This window comes from Eupeodes corollae, chromosome 1, assembly GCF_945859685.1.
Source record: "Eupeodes corollae chromosome 1, idEupCoro1.1, whole genome shotgun sequence".
Taxonomy (NCBI): domain Eukaryota; kingdom Metazoa; phylum Arthropoda; class Insecta; order Diptera; family Syrphidae; genus Eupeodes; species Eupeodes corollae.
The window spans coordinates 23,746,902-23,766,442 of record NC_079147.1 but is presented as its reverse complement, the minus strand read 5'-3'; the positions used below and the strand labels follow the sequence as shown (position 1 = coordinate 23,766,442).

General features: G+C 30.1%; 1 protein-coding gene across 2 annotated transcripts in view; it reads left to right on the top strand.

The window, feature by feature from the left end:
- The window catches only part of LOC129953776 (homeobox protein homothorax), a 332,104-nt gene that overhangs the window by 54,259 nt on the left and 258,304 nt on the right, over positions 1-19,541 (top strand). The window contains exon 6 of one of the 2 annotated variants that reach the window (XM_056067233.1): positions 11,821-12,006. In XM_056067233.1, coding sequence (XP_055923208.1) covers positions 11,821-12,006 — 186 coding nt within the window. Of the gene's footprint in view, positions 1-11,820; positions 12,421-19,541 lie in introns of those variants that run through there. The other variant, XM_056067234.1, reaches the window with a different exon arrangement.

Sequence of the window (19,541 nt, the reverse complement as noted above, 5' to 3'; positions counted from 1 at the left end):
CACCACAACTGGTGACTATTCTGCGAATTTAATTTTATCTTTATGGGAACAAAATCTTAGATCAGAAAATTAAATATCACTTCAAATTGAAGGAAATAATATGGGGTACCACAAGGCTTCATTTTTGTACCGACACTGTTTAAATAATCGAATGCGATTCATATTTTATCTTTGTGGGAAAAGAATTTCGAACCAGAAAGTTAAATATTATTTTAGCAACATAATTCCGTTTAAATATAACAAGATGCTATTCATTTGAAGAAAGGATTGTATGGGGTACCACAAGGCTCCATTCTTCTACCGGCACTGTTTGCATAATAGTTTTTTTTTTAGAAACTCAAAACAAAGTTCTTAAAAACCATTTTATTTATTGAATGTGTTTGACATTTAATAGTTCAAAAGAACATCTATGTGAAACATGTTTTGAATTCATTTTTGGAACTGATTTTAATGTCGTGTTTTTGTTTGACATTTCTAAATTTGTCATGTTTTCAAATTCTATTCCATTCATTCCTTCGTTTGTACACAAACAACTTTTATTCTATTTAATATATTTATTGTGTTAATTTTTTTTGTTCGTCTCAACATTTTATGTATAATACACGTTTGAATTAATTAACATTGGTGTAGAATTATAGTGTACATATACACTTAAACAACGTCCGTCGGAAAAGGCCATAAATTATCAATAGTCACTGCAGTTGACTGTTATATCGTTTTAATGAAATAATTGCTAAGAACAGTGTGTTGTTGTGTGGTACACCAGTTAATATACAAAACAAAAATAACTAAAAAGCCAGACTCATTTTGAGACACACAAGATTATATATTTAACATTCACTCATACATCATACAAAACAAAAAAAAAACACAAAATATTGTGCGTCTGTTGGTGGTGTTTCGGTTTACTTAGGGACTTGTAGCTTAAAGTTTAAGTCTGATTTTTTGTTTTATTATTTTTTTCGGCAACAAAATGTCTTAATAAAATGATTGACGTACGACAATGTTTAAGATCTTTTTTTTTTATTTTGTTAATTCATTTTGCATTGTGATTGGTTTTATTGTTATTTTGCTGTTTTGTTTTAATGGTATATGCGATATTTTCATATCACAACATTGTCACGCTTGATTGAGAGATGTATATTGTATCTTTCACTTATTTTATACATAAGATACACATAATAAAATATACAAGCAATTAAGACTTTATAGTCAGTCAGGTTCGAAGGAGGAAAATAAAAAAAAAAAAAAAAACAAAAAAAAAAACAACAACACAAAAAGGAAAGACTTATACACGAAGACAAATAAGTGGGAGATATTGTGTTTAATTTATGATTAATATGACGTATCTGTTAAATATGTTAATAAATATTCCAAACGAGACATGATTATTTGAAGTTTAATTGATATTAATTGCTAAAAGAGTGTTTGAGAGGTTTAATGTACGAATATGTATAAAAACAAAACATATACTACATAGCAATAAAAATGTTGATGGGGATGAGTGACTGTTATTTTGACAGATGCAGTCTTAAATGATTATTTAAATTTTTCTTTCTACATTTTTTTTTTAATTTGCATATGAATTAAAAAGTTTTTATAGAAGAAGAATATCTAATTGATAACTACTTTTAATAGAAATATGTGACTTCAAGGAGAAATTGTTTGATATATCAAGTTTCGCAACATGTTTTAATTACCTTGATAAATAATTTGATGTATTTAAGATATTTTAAATCTGTCATATTGACAAAGTTGTATTTCATTTTTGTCCTTAAATATGAGATTTGCATATAATACGCTTAGCAACATGTTGCATATTGCACTCAAATCACCGATTTTTTTATTTGTACCTATTCATGAAAAAAAACAGCTTAAAAAGAAACTTCTATGCAGATTTTAGCATTGTGCTAAATAAAATACTCCAAAATTTGTTTAGCAACATGTTGCTAGATATCTTCAAACTAATTCTTTGTCTAGTCTCTGAATAGAATTTAAAAATGATATAAATATTTCCTAAAACCAAAAGTAAAAATGTTTATACATACAAAATTGTTTAGCAACATGTTGCATACATGAATTTTATTGTTTTTGTTGTGTTTTCTTTATTTTTATTTCCTCTTTCTGGCTTCACCTACTTTAAATATCATACAAAAAAACTTGATTTTGTAATAACAACATCACTGCACAGCCACACTGCACCTAATCCACATCTGTATAGTTGTTTATTCACTGAATGCTGTGCACCGTAAATCTAATGTCACGACTTCAATTGAGCAGCGCAAAAACTAACCGATTAATGTCTATCTATATCTCAATTCCAAACAAATTATACTTCAGCTAAGGACAAATAGTTTTATAAGATACATCCACCACGATTTTAAAATTACAAAAGATACATCATAGATATGTATAGGTAGTATACCCACATTGACTTCAATGAGGATGCTTCCTAAATAAAAAAAGAAATAATAATGATACCTTCCAGGAGCTAGAATTTGGCCTTAAGCTAAATATATGTACATACACCCAAATCACTAATTAAGTAAGCATTTCTCTTTGTCTTGGGCTTCATTTAACATAGAACCAAGAGGAACAAAAAAATGGATGTGAATATGTATATATACACAAAAATAACTCAACAATCATTCTGCAATCTTAATTAGCAAAAGGCTTGACGAAGAAGGGTTTCTTATAAGTTCCTTCTATTCCACGCCAGTGTAAAAGGTATATAAAACAAATTTTTATAAACACACGAGTCTTGGAAACTGCCTCATCATCAGCATAGTGTTGTTGCAGATACAAATCAAGCAAACTTGAGCTCATGCCAACATTTACCACTAGCTACCTTAACTATTTTTATACATATAGATACACTGCATGCATCAGGCAAAATGTATATACATTTATTTACTATTTTCCTAGCTTACTCATTATTTTTGTGACGCAAATTCATGTCTACAATAGATACTATATTGGAAATGTGCCTTAGATTACGCACATGAAAAAATCCAATCAACTTTAGCCAGTAATGTGTATCTATATGGTGTTGGTTGTAAAGGCAGTAAACCTAATGAAGACAATCGGTTTTTTCTTCTATATTTTATTGCACTATGAATATTCCAATGGCAATTACTTGTTTGCTCACTGATAATGTTTACTAATGGGCAAACAATTTCACATAAATTAAACCGACCATGGGTCACTGGGATTATACGTGCGTGTAGTTTAGAGTGATAGTCCAGCAACATTTTTTTTTTTATTATTTAGTGCAACGTGTGTATACACATTTTAATGACAGAAGTGCATAATGCAAATTGAAAGAGCGAGAAAGCACAAAATTGTTGTGGGTGAGATTGTGTGTATTCCCACAACATACCTGTACACATAAATAAATAATGTATACAATTTTAAGCAACAAAAAGTACAGAAAAAAAACCAGCAGCAAAAGTGCACTTCAAACTGGTTGACTTTATCTGAAATTGCCATCGAAAGCAGCACTCTGCTCCAACTTCAACCACTCCGTTATATTGAACGACAAAAAGAAGTTGAAAAATACAACAAAAACAAACTTTGTAAATATGTTAAAAAAGCCGCTATACAATTGTGACTCTTTGGGCCAGAGTCTAACTTTCGCATGGTGACATGGAAACATGCAAATGACTTAAGAAATTACAAAGATACTATATCCATTGGATGCAGCCAGCCAAAGAAGTGAAGTGGTATAAGTTGGTTGCATGGTTGGTCATATTATATAGAGTCGTCGAAGTTGACTTGAATTAGTTGGTGGTGTAAATTGGAAATTGAATGTTAATCTTTTTGAAGCAGTTTAAAACTCTGTCTTCTCCCTCTCTGTTTCTCTTTAGCCGTCGATCTCTGCATTTGTAACTATAACTAACGGTGTGACAGAATGTAGCCAAATAGCATTTTTTTGTTGTGATTTACTACTTAAGATAGCTTCAAACCAAACCATCGTATGAAAAAAATGAAAAAAAGCAAAAAAAAATAATTAAAACGTTGGGCGCCACTTTAAGGTCGTTAAATGAATTTGATATTTTATTTTTTTTCGCCAAGCAGTTTGTTAATTCTGGTTTCAATTGACATATTAAGCAGCTGTTATGCATATAGATAAGTAATTTATGGTGTCTCATGAGGTGATTTGGTGTTATTTTGTGCCAAAAGATACAATTTATGCTGTGTATGTAATATTGATGACTTCTTTTCTAGTTTTTGTATCTGATCATATAAAAAGACAACCACAATGTGCCTTCATTACTTCAAAAGTAATTAAAAGTATTTTTTTATTTTATTTAACTCTAGCAGAGATACAAAAAATGAAAAGACAAAAAAGCGTTGGGCGCCACTTAACTAATTTATTAAAACAAAATGAATTTGACATCGTATTTTTGCGAGTTTTATGACTTTTTCTGTTTTAATCGCGTCATTTCTGTATATTTTTAAAAGTAGACGAAGTTTGAATACTAAATGATACAATATATTGTGCCAAGAGGAATTATTTTCAAATAAAATAAGTATATTTATGTAACTTGAATTTTATCATTGGTAGATTGTTTGTTACAGCTTTTAAACTTCTTTACCTTCCATTTATTTGTTACTTTGATGCGTAGTTAAAAAAAATCGAAAAAATTATCACAGCAGTAGTTTTCTCCTGTAAAATAAAAAAAAAGTACTCACGTTGGGCGCCATTTTCACTTCATTATTTAAATACACTGCAATTCAGTATCTCTGAAGATCGGAATGCCTTATCTATGGAGATCTTTTGACTTTAACAAATTATTGTGGCATCTTATTTGGCATCCAATGCAAAAGTCAAACATGTTTACCAAAGATACTATCATCTCATAATATCTAGACATCACTATTATAACAGTATTTTATTTTTGTTTGTGTTGTTTTTTTTTTTCTTTTAAATTTATTTCAAACACGAAATCAGCATGAGCATCTTTTTCTTAATAGACCTAAATGTTGATAGTGACATTGAAAATTTGTATGAATCATTACATATATAGGCAGAAAACTTCAAAAGATAATTATCTTTCAACACACAAAACACACTTGCAGCTTTTAAATGATCGTTACAAAAATAAAAAAAAAATGTTAAGATATTCAAAGCCTTAGGCATCTCGTGTCAATGTGTATATATGGTAGTCTCTATATAATAGATGCGTACGAGTATACTGTATCTTTGAGTGCTATCTAGCTTGAAATCTTTCCACAAATTTCTCTTGCCAACTTAGTTAAGAAAACTCAATGGTTACACTCCGTTCGTCGGCAGGATCAGCAGCTTCTAACTACACACACCTGACGACGACGATGAAAACGGTGCGGCGGCCGGCTCGACGACGATGAAGACGATGACGACGAAGACGACTATGATGATGATGATAGTTGCTAATCTGATCTCGTACCTCAGTCTCTTTAACTTTGGGAACACTACAGCAAACACACAACACAGTCACAGCAACGAGATGATCTCGACCTGTGCGAATAAAAATACAACAACATAACAGATAAAAAGCCTGCAACATTTTACTGTAGCAAAGTCAGAAGTAGCATTTGTATAGAAAATAAGCAACAAATGGTAGCAGAAATTCAGCTCAAAGCTTACTGTAGTTGTACCTATTTTTTTATAATACCCAAGGCCTTGTTTCTCTACTATACCTACCAACTTCTTTGAGACTACCGGGTGCTGTTTGGATGAGAGATGGCAAAATCAACCTGGCTGACTGCACACGTACTTTTTTCCAACTTGCGCGATTGTCATCTTTGATAGGAGTTTTTATATAGTTTTAAGGTTTTCGGTCAGGGAATAGATAAACCAATTTAATGTTACAAACAAATGAATGGAAAATGCAAAGCTAAAGCCGAAGTCATAGCCATAGTCAAGTCAGAGCTAAATACAGAAACCATTTTGTAAGCATTTTTCTGAAGCGACGCGATTCGACTCGACTCGACGACGATCTGTTTGGCGAGCGAGAGAGAGAGGAATTATTTAAATTACAGGGTTCCGGAACTTAAACCTCTTTTTTTTTTAATTTTTTGTTGTTGTTAAAGAACAGACTGCAGACAGACAATGAACTCTATGTTAATTTAATTTGTATGGAAGTGCGAGAGCAGGTTTTGGGCGCGCACCAAAGTATCTGCCTACAAAATCGTTTTCGCTGCATCGTTTCAGCCGCGAAAGGTGTGCGATGCCATCAGTGGGGATACTTGTACCTATACTATTTTTTTTTGTTTTGTTTGATGTTGTTTTGTTTTTTAATCTGCGCTGCTTGAGGCTTAGTGTGTGTTGCGTTGCGTTAAATGACATGCAAATGAGTGTTGTGGAGTAAAAATTGTTATAGGGTGAGCCTTTATAAAAATATACAAAAATGGCCAAAACAGAGCACCATCATCATCATGGTTGTGGCCATGATGATCAGTTGTTGCTATTTCTTTTTTTTTTTTTTAAACCGACCTAAAACCATTAGGAAACTCGTATGGGTTAGGTGAATGCAGAAGGAGAACACAAAATTCAGAGTCCAGCAGCTTAAAATTCTTCTGGGCGCACAAAATGCAGATATCCTCCTTTTTTTTTCATATAAAAAAATACCCCGGGAGTACCGACATACCTACCTTACATTCAGGATATAGCCGACTTTATATATAGGCACAAAACAGACACACATATTTGGCTCTGAAAACCTAAACATTGAGATAAACAAATGCGATAAGAAGAGTGAATGCTGATGCCTTCACTTAGGTATATATGTGTATAGGGTATGTATGTGCTACTTCTGGTGGTGCAGAAGCTGAAGCCGAAGCAAAAGCAGCTTTGTTTTGATGATTTTTATTTCATTTTTGCAGTAGAAGCGACTTATTTTTGTTTTGCAACTGAATGCAGTCCTGATAATATATAGAACACACAATAAAAGGAGTCCACTCACCATCACCGCACATGTGAAAGAAATTAATTGTAGAGTGAATGTGCTTTGAATTTTTTTTGATGCATGCATATTTTTTTTTCGATGCATGCATATTTTTTTATATGCATGCATATTTTTTTCGATGCATGCATATTTTTTTATGCATTTGAAGTTACGATTTTAAAATAATATTCAAATTAAAAATCCTTACGTATCTCCATTTAAAGTTGTCTTAATCTAGTTTTTAGAATGTTAAGGTTCAAAAAATTCTATAAAAACCTCACAAAGCTTCTTTGAGATAAAGATGCATTTCCTTGATGGGTCAAAGTTACTCTAATTGTACTAATTCGTGACCGGCATCAATATTAAATTTGTCTTCACTGCTTCAACTCTGAAAGGAGTGTTTTGGAAAGGTTTTGACATTTAGTAAAAAGGTTTCAACGTTTATTTTTTAAATTCGGTAAATTTTTCTTTTAAAAAAAGTGAGAGTCAACTTCGAAGTTAAATTCCTTTTAACCTTTTCATCTGTATTTTTTTAAACATTGACCCAAATGTCCATCCCCTCTAAACAAAACTTTAAAATTCAACAGGTGCACTCCGTCTATATTGACTCTTTTAATAAAAACAGCAAATCTTTCAATCTCATCATAAAGTCCACTATAAAACACAAATGTCTCCTTTAAAATGCATATTATTATTATAATTCCCATGCATTTTTCATTCATATAGTTTTTTAGTGTCTCAATCGATCTCAGATCATCGGGGGCTGCCAAAGGTAACAAAAATTAAATTTATACAAAACATTATAATGCACTTTTGTATCTATATACAAACCTCTACCGAGAGAGGAAGGTCGCGTTTGACCAGACTAGAGTCACCAGCACCACCGGTGGCGGTTTGTTGCATTGCTTGTATCTATATTCTGGTGTGGTAGCAACAGCTCGACTGGAGGCAGCCGGCGGGTGTTCGCGGTCAGCCATCTCTCTAGCGACAAATTTGCATTAAAACATGTATATCTATGTTTTGAAGCTACCTATATAATCGAGATGATGCAGGATGCACATCAGCACACACACAAAATGCAAATTTGTTTTAACTTATTTTTTTTTTTTTAGATTTTCCACCTTATTTGTGTAAAATAGCAAAATAAATGTAAAATTCTAGGCAGAAAGTACGAGTATCTTTATGTTTGTATATTGACGACACAACAACTTGATTTTCTTTTGCCGGATGAATTAATTGTGGTTTAGTTCAATTTTCCTATACTTCTCTTATTTTTTTTAAACTTGTTGTACGACATTTTTCTAAAAACAAATAAAAAAAACATCAACAACATTCCCTGGAATCTCTCCGGTTGTAGAGGGTTTTTCCATTTCAACTTAATTCATCGTTAACTTTTGTTTTATAAAAGATACATCATTTATAGATACATTTGCATTTAAATACTTCTTTGGATTTGTTTCTGTTTCTGTTTCTGTTGTAGTTTTTTTTTTTTTTTTGTAGTTTCTTGGTTCTTTTAAAGTTCAAGATACATTTCTACTCTTGTTTTGTATCTATGTATCTTACAGCCAAAGAATTGCTGATTATAGCTTTATTATTATTGTCATTACGATGGTTTCTCGCGAAATGTTATCCAGCGATATCTTAATGCATTTGGTTGAGAGAAAAATGTTCACCTGGCATTAAGTTGAAGTCGAAGTCACTTTTGCAGTCTGCAGCGGATTATACTCGTATACACAAAACCGACTGACTCCACTGACGTCGAGTCGTTGTTCATGCAAATATAAAAATAAGAAAAATAAAATAAATAAATAAGAACAAAAAAAAAATCCTCTTTTCAAAAACAACAAAAGCAGAAACATGTATCTCCTTGGTTCTGTGAGTGACAAATGACAAACCAAACCTGTCGTGGGATGCGATAAGATCTGGTCACACTGCACTAAGAGCATTCGAGAATTTTATTTATGTATATAGATATGAGCTTTTTTTCGTGGATGTTTTTTTTTTTCCTGAGTGGGCTTATAGAGTGTCTCATCGCCGCCGGACGCGACCGTAGTCGTGTTTTTTAGAGTCGTGGTCCAGCATCAGAAACCGACAAGGATTCATTTTTGGGTGAGAATGTTTCACATTTTCTGCCATAAAATAAAAGTGGATTTTCGTTTTTTTTTTTTGTTAACACTCTCTCATGACACAAATGGCGAATGATCACGTGGTATGGCCTGGAATTTCCTTCCTTTCTTCCAGCCAGAGTCAAGGTAGACAAATATTATTTATTTCACAGTTTGAAAAAAAAAACACACCTAGGATTTTAGCCAGAAGCATTTGAGAGACTTTATACAAAAAAAGAAACTTGTTCTCCATCAAAACCACGTTACAGCACCAAAAAATCAAAAAAAAAAAAAAAAAAAAAAGAGCTGAGGCAAAAACAGTTAACAAAAGAGAACCCGTTTTACTGGAAAAAATCCATCTCATTGTTATGGAGTTAATCGAATGCGACGAACTTCACTCTACACCGCTCCACTTCGTCATCGCAAGAGAGACACATGTTGTTGGTTTTTAAGCGTATTTTTGTTTTGGGATCTCGCGGCGGACCTGGTGACTGACCAAACAGACCCAAACCATATGAACCAACCAGTCTTAGCCCCAGTTGCAGCAGCAGCGGCCGACGCGACGCGACGACGACGAAGGAGACCAACTTCAATGACCACGACTAAAATACTATACACTCGCTTCATACACACTAAAAGCGAGATATCCCCGAGATTGGGTATAGAAATTTGTACGATTTATTCTTGAGGCCTGGAAGTTGTGGCATTGTGTCGCCACAGTGTGTTATAAGGAAGAGAGAGATTGAGAATTTTTTTTTTGGGACCGATTCGTCCTCTAGCCGCGCATTGAAAAAGATGCGAAATTGTTTTGCATTTTCATTTTTATTTTTTATTTTCCATTTGTGTATAAAGTGGAGTTGGCCCGTTTTTGTGTTTCTCCTTAGGATGATGATGACGACGAACGTCGTTGTCGACGACCAGGACCACGACTACGACAAAGTCAGACGACACAGACACCCGAACTGAATCTGAACTGAACTGAACCACTTCTCGTTTTCAATATTCGCGTGATTGTATTTTTATATCTGTATCTTTTTACCAAATGCGGTTTTTGGTCGTTTGAGCGAGCTCGGCGCGTAAAAATATTGATGTAGCAGAGCAGGAACTCTTACAAGAGGCGCATATAACCCATCGCAACGCAGCGCAGCAGCAATGCACTGCACCATCCTCCAGATGAAAAAAAAAAAAATTAAAAATTAAAAATAAAAAAAGAGTGGCATGTGGTATGCTGTTTTGAGAGGGATGAGGGTTTATGTTGCGAATATGTCATAAAAATTTTCCATCTCTTACTTGAATGCGCGACGAAGATGTGACATTATAATAAATATCGTGATATTATTCACTTCACTTGACGACTGGTGCGCCGACGCCGCCGCCACCACCAGCACCAGCACCGCCATCGACGTTGCCATCGACTTTGACGTCGTTGTTGTTGTTGCTGCAACGCACTAGCACCATACTTTATATATATCGCGGCAATGGAAATGCTGTGTTAAATGGTTACAAGTTTATTTCAGAGCAATTATTATTGCCTGCCTTTAAAGTGCAGACAAAAATAAAATAAAAGAGAAAACAATGCAGACAGAAAACGCAGGGCTTGAAAGTTTTTCGTTGACAGACTACATGCGAACGAATCAATTTTATTATTCGCATAACATACGATACGAACTAATAACGTACGCAGATTGATATGTAATTCAGCGTCGTCGTTTTTTTGTTTATAAGTTTTTGTTATGCGTTTTTATTTCACGTGTGTGTTTTGTCTGCGGGACAAGAGTCAAAGTTGTTGTAAAATTGTATAGGCTAGTTAAGCGCTATAATTTTTGCGGGGGGGAAGGGGTTTACAAGAAGGAAGCTCAATTTAGAAAATGCTAAGAATTTCATAGGCTTTATGATTTCAAAATAGACTACTTATACTCAATCTGATAGAAGATGTATGCGTAGAATGTTGCAGGAGTAATTTGGGACAGGAATTTATAAGTGTTTATTTGTAAAATTCCTTAAAAGACCGAATGTTTCGTTATCAACATTTTAGATAAATTGTCCTTAAATGTTTTGGGGACAGTCATTTTTAAAGCGATCCTTTATTTAAATGCTTAAATATGATATTATGTTGTTGAAACGATGCCAGAAGTTAAGTTTGGGACACATATTTGACAGTAAGAAAATTCAAATTACTTGTATAGGAATTTGGAATAAGTCTTAGTATGATATCAAAACTCTTAATATACTAAAAAAAATGTGTTTACATTTTGGGACAGATGTTGGGACATGTAAAAAATCTTTCCCTAATATTAAAAGGTCATAAAAAATGCCATTTAGTACTTTAAAAATCATATCTTTTTGATTTAGTAGTGAAATAAGTTTTGGGACAATCTTAATCAATATTTTACTTAAATATTATACATAAACAGAAAAAGACTTAGTAGCAAGGGAGGCTTTGGGACATAAATTATAACATTGGGACAGTCTTGATTGATGTTTTAGGAACAAATTATTTCATTTACAAAAAAAAAAGTAAAAAAAAACTTACCACGATTGGAAAACATTCATATGTTTTGGGACAAACGTTTTTATGCAGTCTTATTTTTCAAATATTAAAAATTAAGCCTTGTGTGAATAAATTATATTGATTTTTTATTATATTATTAAATTTTTCTATAAAAAAATAATAGCATTTTACCCAATATAAAAATTTAACAAAAACCCTAAAAAATCGCAAAAAAAAACACCTACCTACGAAATACCAATACGAACAAACGTTCTTTTCTTCTTTACCATTACAGGTACATGAATTATGCGATAATTTCTGTCATCGGTATATATCATGTTTAAAGGGTAAAATGCCAATAGATTTAGTGATTGACGAACGGGACACCACCAAACCACCAGAATTAGGTTCAGCTAATGGTGAAGGAAGAAGTAATGCCGATTCAACATCGCACACCGATGGAGCTAGTACACCAGACGTTGTGAGTACCCCCTTCGCGGGAGCACATGGTCCTATATTGGCGAGCTACAATGCGGTGGTGCACCCATGTTCGTAGTACGATAACGACCTTCTTGCAAAAACGAAGCGGGTGCTCACAATGCCCTGGGATTAAATAAAAAAAAAAATAATTAAAAAAATACAAAAAAACTTAAATTATATTAAAAAAAAAAAAACAATTATGTGAAATTTGACACCACAACAAAAAGTTTAAAAAAAATTACAAATATTGTCACACGTATAGACCAACAAAAAGTGAAAAAAATTTAAAAAAACGCACACAACTCTACGGCACGCCAAAAAATTGGATACCAAAAATTTTACGAAAAAGAATTTTTTTTGTTTATAAAAAAAATCTGGTGGATGTTGTTGTCCCAATTTAACAAAAAAAAAATAATTATTATAATCCGGGTAATTATACACGGCATAAATTAATGTTTTTTTTTTTTAACTTTTTATTGCCTATACGTGAAGCAATGCCAAACTAAGAAAAAAAAAGCCGAACATTTAGTTCCAATTTTTTTTATTAAGTAAATGTAAGACAAAATTTTTTTAAAAGAAATATTTTGTTTTTATTTGTTTATTTTTTTTTTCTCTTTTAAAAATAAATTGTACAAAAATTCTTAAAAAAACAAAACACACAATGAAAATAGTAACAAATTTGTATAAATAAATTAAAACCAACTTAAATCCTAAGAATTACAATTAAAGTAAAAAATGATTTAAAAAATCTAAGATTCAAAAAACAAAACAAAAAAAAAATATTTAAATATGAAAAAAAACTTCGTTTTTGCAAGAGGCCCATATAGCTCGCCAATAATTTTTTTAAAAAAAATGTTTCTTATAATTTTTACAATTAAATAAAATAGAAATTAAAAAACACTTTCTTACTTACATTTTAACCAAACAACAAAAAAAAAATAAATAAAAGAAAAATAATAAATTTTATTAATTGATTTTGTGTTCAGTAGAGAGGAGGTTGTGTGGCATTCATGCTTCCCAAATTTTACTTGCACTTAAAATTAAACTTGGTAAAATTTTATTTAAACACTTTTGTTTATATTTTTCATTTTTCTTCGGAATTTTTTCTTCAAAAAAAAGAAGTGTTTTTTAATTTCTGTTTTAATTATTTGCATGTAAATATATGTATTTAAAAAAAAACACAATATATAAATATTAATATCTCTTTCTTATTTGTTTTTTAAACAAACTTATTTAAATTTTTTGTTTCTTGGGACTATTGATTTAAAAAATCATATATTTTCAAAATACAAAACATGATGTAAAGCTTTAGTCCTGCCAAATCCATACACAGTTTAATTGACTGTCTGCCATGTCTTGAGTTCACTTTTTTTTGTTTTTGCAGCTGTCTGTAGTGTCTTTTTATTTTTCTGTAGGAATAAACATTTGATTTTGATTTATTAGTAATTCTATTGTAAAAAATAAATTTACAATTATTCCATTTTTCTTGTAAAAAAAATCCTTTTCAGAATGCATAACATTCACAAATGTCCCGTAAAATAGGAAAAATCACCCAAAATATCTTAACCTACGCTTTCGACATTTGTAAATGGCTTTTTCAAAAACAAAAAATCAAAAATACTACAAAACAAACAAAATACCAAGTTTACAGCGAAATCCTTAACAATATTACCAGTTTTTTTTTTTTACTTTGAAACTACAATGACTGTGAGCTGTGAAATTATGCGTGCATGAGGTTTCCAGACCACATGTATAGACGCATAATCGGGCATGTGGATAGTTAAAAACAAAAAAACGAAACGAAACAAAAATCTATTTTACCTCTTTATCCTTATTTTTAAAAGCATTAAGGATCCAAAACGATATACGTAATTTTTTAATGACTGATGACCTAAAATACATAAAAAAATATATATATATAAACTTTACAAGATAAAAACAATATTTAATAAGATGCAAATAATATTCGTTAAACTTAATCTAGTTCTTAGGGAAATTAAAAAAAAAAAATAACAAAATAAAATATTTTTTTTTCGGTTCTCGTGTTATTTTTTTTATTTAACATTTTTATTTAAATTTTAATTATTGCACATAGGAAACAAAAAAAAAAAAAACAAACAAAAAATTATTATAATACATGAAAAAAGTATACGATTACAAATTTATTTCGTCCTCATTTTATTTTATTTTTATTTTTTTAATTTAATTAAAATTAGAACTACTCTATATCTTTTTCTCTAATATTTGGAAAATATTTTCAAAAATTTCTCTTAAAAAAAGATATCAAGATATCAGAAAGTCTTGCCAAACTTTTTCTTACAACAAAAAATACGTAAAAAATATAAATAAACTTAAGTTCAAATGAAAGTATACGATCACATGAAACATTATTAAAAAACAAAAAAACAAACATCAAGGATATACGATTAAACAAACAAAAAAAAAAACAAAAAATACAATCTTGGAGGGATTTAAAAAGTTATTCTTAACATTAAAAAATATTTTTAATTTTAATGCTCTTGTTCAAATACTTTGTTCGAGAGTGGGTTGGTTTTTATAGTATCCTCTTTAAAAGTACTAAATTTAAATTAAAAAAAAAAAAAACAAAAACGTACTTAATCTACAAATCTAACTATTCCTTAATAAAAAAAAAAAAAAACAAAAACAAAAACACAAAAATTGAACGCTTCAATTTGTAAAGCTATATGGGCATTTTTTTTATTTTTTTTTATAAAAACACCCGATATCTTCCTTTCTTTGTTTTTGTTTTCGAAATGCAGTTGTTGTGCAAGCATATAACTTATATTGAAACAAAAATAAATGTGCTTAAATTTCAATTAAAAATTGTGATTTTCTGCATTCAAAAAAAAAAAAAAAAAAAAAAAATATTTTATATGCACTTAAAAAAAGTTTTCTTTTGTATGTTATATTCTTTTTTTATATATACAAACAGGCCAATTTTTTGTTTTAAAATTAAAAAAAAAAATGAAAAATCAAATTTATATACGTAAAAAAGCTATGCTTAGTTATTCATTTTTTTTCTTGTTTTGTTATGTTATGTTGTGGATAATTATAAAAAAAAAATACGAAAATTAAAAAAAAAAAAACAATATCAAATATACGTAATATGTTTTAAGTGATATATAAACAAACAAAAAATATAATATTAGATACTAGCAAAATTGTAATAAACCACAAAAAATTATTATTATTACTTAGCATTTTTTTTTATTTTTTAGCAAAATAAAATTAATTAATATATTTAAAACAAAAATTCATCTGTTTTTATTTCTATTTTTTTTTATTTTTTTTTTTTATTTCTTACAATTTTTGTAAGTTGTTGATGCTTTGTTTTATGAAAGCCAAGCCCATTTATTTTTATTTCCTTAATAAAAAAAAAAATGCACTTCATCTCAGCAGCTGCGTTGTTAGTTTTTTTTTTTTTTTTTAGTTTCTTCATCGCGTTATTATTTTTTTCGCATTTTTTCTTAAAATTCCTAAAACTGATATACGTAAAATAAAACAGTAAATAATGTATACTAACAAATAAAATTACTAAATAGTAGTATATAAATAAAATATATATATATATATACAATACATAAATATAAATATATTTTTGATTATTTGATAACGAAATAAGTACTAAAGTTTAGGATATAGTTAAACAAAAAAAAAGTAAAATAAAGTAAAGTAAAAGTAAAAATATTTTTTTGTTTTTTCCAAAAACCAAACTTCCTTCACTTTTTAATACATATATATATCTATATATATATATATAAATTCTAACTAAACTTTAAAAATAAATTTAACAAAAAAAAAAGAAAAACAAAATGTATACCTATACCGAAATGAAAATGTGGTAAAAACAATAACTTATTTGATAATAAATAAGAATATTATTTAATAAAAAAAAACAAGCAAAAACAAAAAAACTATAAATACAAACAAACAAAAAAAGTAAATAAGGAATTAAACTAGGAATGGGCTAGCAAAAACGCAAGAGAAGTAAATTTTAAACGCAAATTTTTATTACTATATAAATAAAAAAAAACAAAGTATTAAATTAAAAAAAAAATGACAAGAATCTTATGGAAAATGCAAACTAAAAAAAAACACAAATTATTATTATTGAGGATATGAAAAAAGTGAAAATAAATGTTTTGTTGTTATAAAATAATTAAAAAAAACAACTGACTTCTTATTGCGGACGAAAAAGTGGATATTCTTATTGTTGTCGGAGATGGAACTGGCTTGTGTTTCTGGAAGAGCACGCTCAAGGACCAAGAGCATGATGCATTCGATGGACTACTTAAGTCTTCTGTGGATTTCTTCGTCGTGATAATTCTGGGGACTCATCTGGCCTACGTTGAAAAATTCAGTACTGCAAGTGTTTCGAGAGAATAGATTTTTGTACACTGATATAAAAACAAAAAATGTAAATTTTAAAAACAGATCAAAAACTTAAAAAAATATTATTTATTTATTATTAAGAAAATTAGGTATTTTAAGAATTATGTATCTACAATTGCTCGTTATTTATGATTCTTTTATCAAGTGAATTTTATTTAATTAATTAGGAATTTATTTAAGAAAATTAGATAAGATTTATTTATATTTCTTCTTAAAATGGTCACCAAAATTAAGGATACATCGTAATATAGTCTTAGAATGCTGTGCAAACTTGAATCGTGGCGTTTACTGTAATCCGCTACTACTTCTCTGATAGATATTTTTTTAAATTGTCTTTAATGCTATTTTTATCGACAGCCATGCATATTATCTTCTTTTTTAACTCCATAGTTATTATTTTTTATATTTAAGAGTTGTATATTGCATCAAACCAAAAATGTGTAAGTTTTAACGTACAACATTTGCGTTTGTGTGTTCTCTGTACCCCAAAAGAACTCAATAACTTTGAATCCTTGACATTTAGTATCTTAATCGATGTTTAAAAAACAAAACCTGACATAAATCCTCACACGAAATGATGCCTTCAAAAATTGAGTAACAAATACAAAAAGGACAAACAAATTTAAAAAAGTACGTATACGCCTCAGTTTACGAATTAATTTATGTTTCTTAAAGCATGAAATAAGTTAAATACGATGTAACTTTTACGAATTCCGAAATAAGCTATTACCAAAAACGATCGTAGTTTAAAAATTCATGCAGTTTTGCATTACGGACGGATTTCGCGATAGTTTTTTTTTCGGAATTTGTAAAAGTTTCCGATTGCGATGGAATTCGTGAAAGAGCTGGATAAGAAACTGAATTACTTTGATTCCTTGACATTTTTTATCTAGATCAATGTTCAAAAAACAAAACCAGACATAAATCCTAACACGAAATGATTCCCGCAAAAATTGAGTAACAAATGCAAAAAGCACAAAAAATAAATTAAAAAAGTACGTATACGCCTGAGTGTACGAATTAATTTATATTTCTAAAAGAATGAAATAAGTTATACTTTTATGAATTCCGGATAAATCTATTACCAAAAACGGTCGTAGTTTAAAAATACATCCATTTTTACATTACGAGCGGTTTTCGTGATCGATTTTTTTTTGGAATTCTTAAAAGGTTTCGTTGTGATGGAATTCGTGACAGAGGTGATTAAGAAACTGAATTACTTTGATTCCTTGACATTTTGTATCTAAATCAATGTTCAAAATACAAAACCAGACATAAATCCTATCAACAAATTATGTCCACAAAAATTAAGAAACATATGAAAAGTGCAACAAAATAAATTTAAAAAAAAGTACGTATACGCCTAGGTGCATGAATTTATTTATAATTCCAAAAAAAGAGAAATAAGTGGTATATTTACGATACAATTGTGTGATTCGACTTAAAATGATCCAAAATATGAAAATGTGGTATCCCACTTCTGAAATCTAAATTCAAAACACCGAAATGTCACCCTTATTCCCGCAATCGATAAAATTATGTATTTATGTAGATATTTTTTGTTGAGTTCGCCCCATTAAACAAATTGACACATCAAATCCATCATATTTCCCTTGACAGACCTATAATGTGTATGTGTGTGTGTTCAAGTCGTGTGTGATGCCATCTTACACGTAATCCTGCAATTGATTCCATCTTGCATCAAATTTCAAGAGTTTTGTTTGAAGGACCAAATTTCTCACCCTCTCGCTGTGCCGCCGAAATTTTTTCTCATTTCTGTTAAATAGAGGTACTTCTCAAATTACAACTTTATATATTCTCGAACACGACTCCTTTTTCAAAAATAAGCCCAACAAAAAAAATTGTATTTGGCGTGTGCGTCAAATTCATTCATTGAGAATCTCATAGTACGAATATAAAAGTTCGTAAATCGATTTTTGTCTGGACATTTTTCGATTAATGAAGACATTACTTCCACAATTTCAGGAAAGTAGCAGCAGCAGCAAAAAAAATTCACAATTTGATGACAAAATGCAGTCTCAGGCAGACAGAGGAGGAGGATATCACTGATGATGGCTAATGGGCACCTATGTTATATTCTGTATATGAGAAGGATCAAAATTGACTGTTGATTATTTTTTTCTTTTTTTTTGGGTTTTCTTTCATTTTTGTGTCCACCCTGATGATGGTTGGTTTATATTGAGTGGGTGCCATTAGTTTAGTGTGTGTTTCTGTCTGGGTTGCAATTTGATCCTAAGCAACAACAAAATCATCATCGTTCTTCGTCGTGGTCGTCGTAGTCATTCTCAACATCATTATTGGCGTCATAAAGCCTGGAATGCTGCTTGCGAAGTACTTTTGTGGGGCTTGGTTCTCGCTATGGGAGATAATGATTTTAATCCTGGCCACGCTTCTCACCATCATCATATTGAACATATCACACTATATATCTATCTATGTACATGCATAGATATGTTTATATTGTGGGGGCTCATTTTGTGGTGATTTGATATCACAGGAAAGGAGGATATGGATACAGCAATGAACCATAAGAGTGTACGAATGTTATGTATAAAAGTGAGCCTAATTGGAAATGGATACGTCATTTGAAAGGAATTTTTATATCTCTACGCAGGATATTTTTATATTTTGATTGGGAATCATGGAGAGAGATTTTGATTTGATTGCTTTGACGATGAGTTTGTTTATAGTTTGTGGATATGGCAAATAGAATGGACATAAACGTATAATGGAGTGACTTTAGTTTTAGAATGACTTGAAAAAGAAATAATCAAGGATTTTAATGACAATTAAGTTTTGATTTTTTAGTGATTTTCAGTTTTATTTATTTTGGTTATCGTCCTTTTTTAAAAGAAAATTGCTTAATTTACTTTTTAATTAAGTGGTATGAACTTTAAATACACGTTAAAAGATGTTTTTAGCAGTGAAATCAGAGTGTTAGTAGTTACCTATTCTTAAGGATCACAAATGTTTTTTTATTTTCTTGATTCCATGATACCATTTCTAGGGTATTTTGTTTTTTAATAGGAATTGTATTTTTAAACCTTTTTTGAGCTTTCATTTGGGAATTTAACATTTGTCAAGTTATTTGTTGGGTGGCAC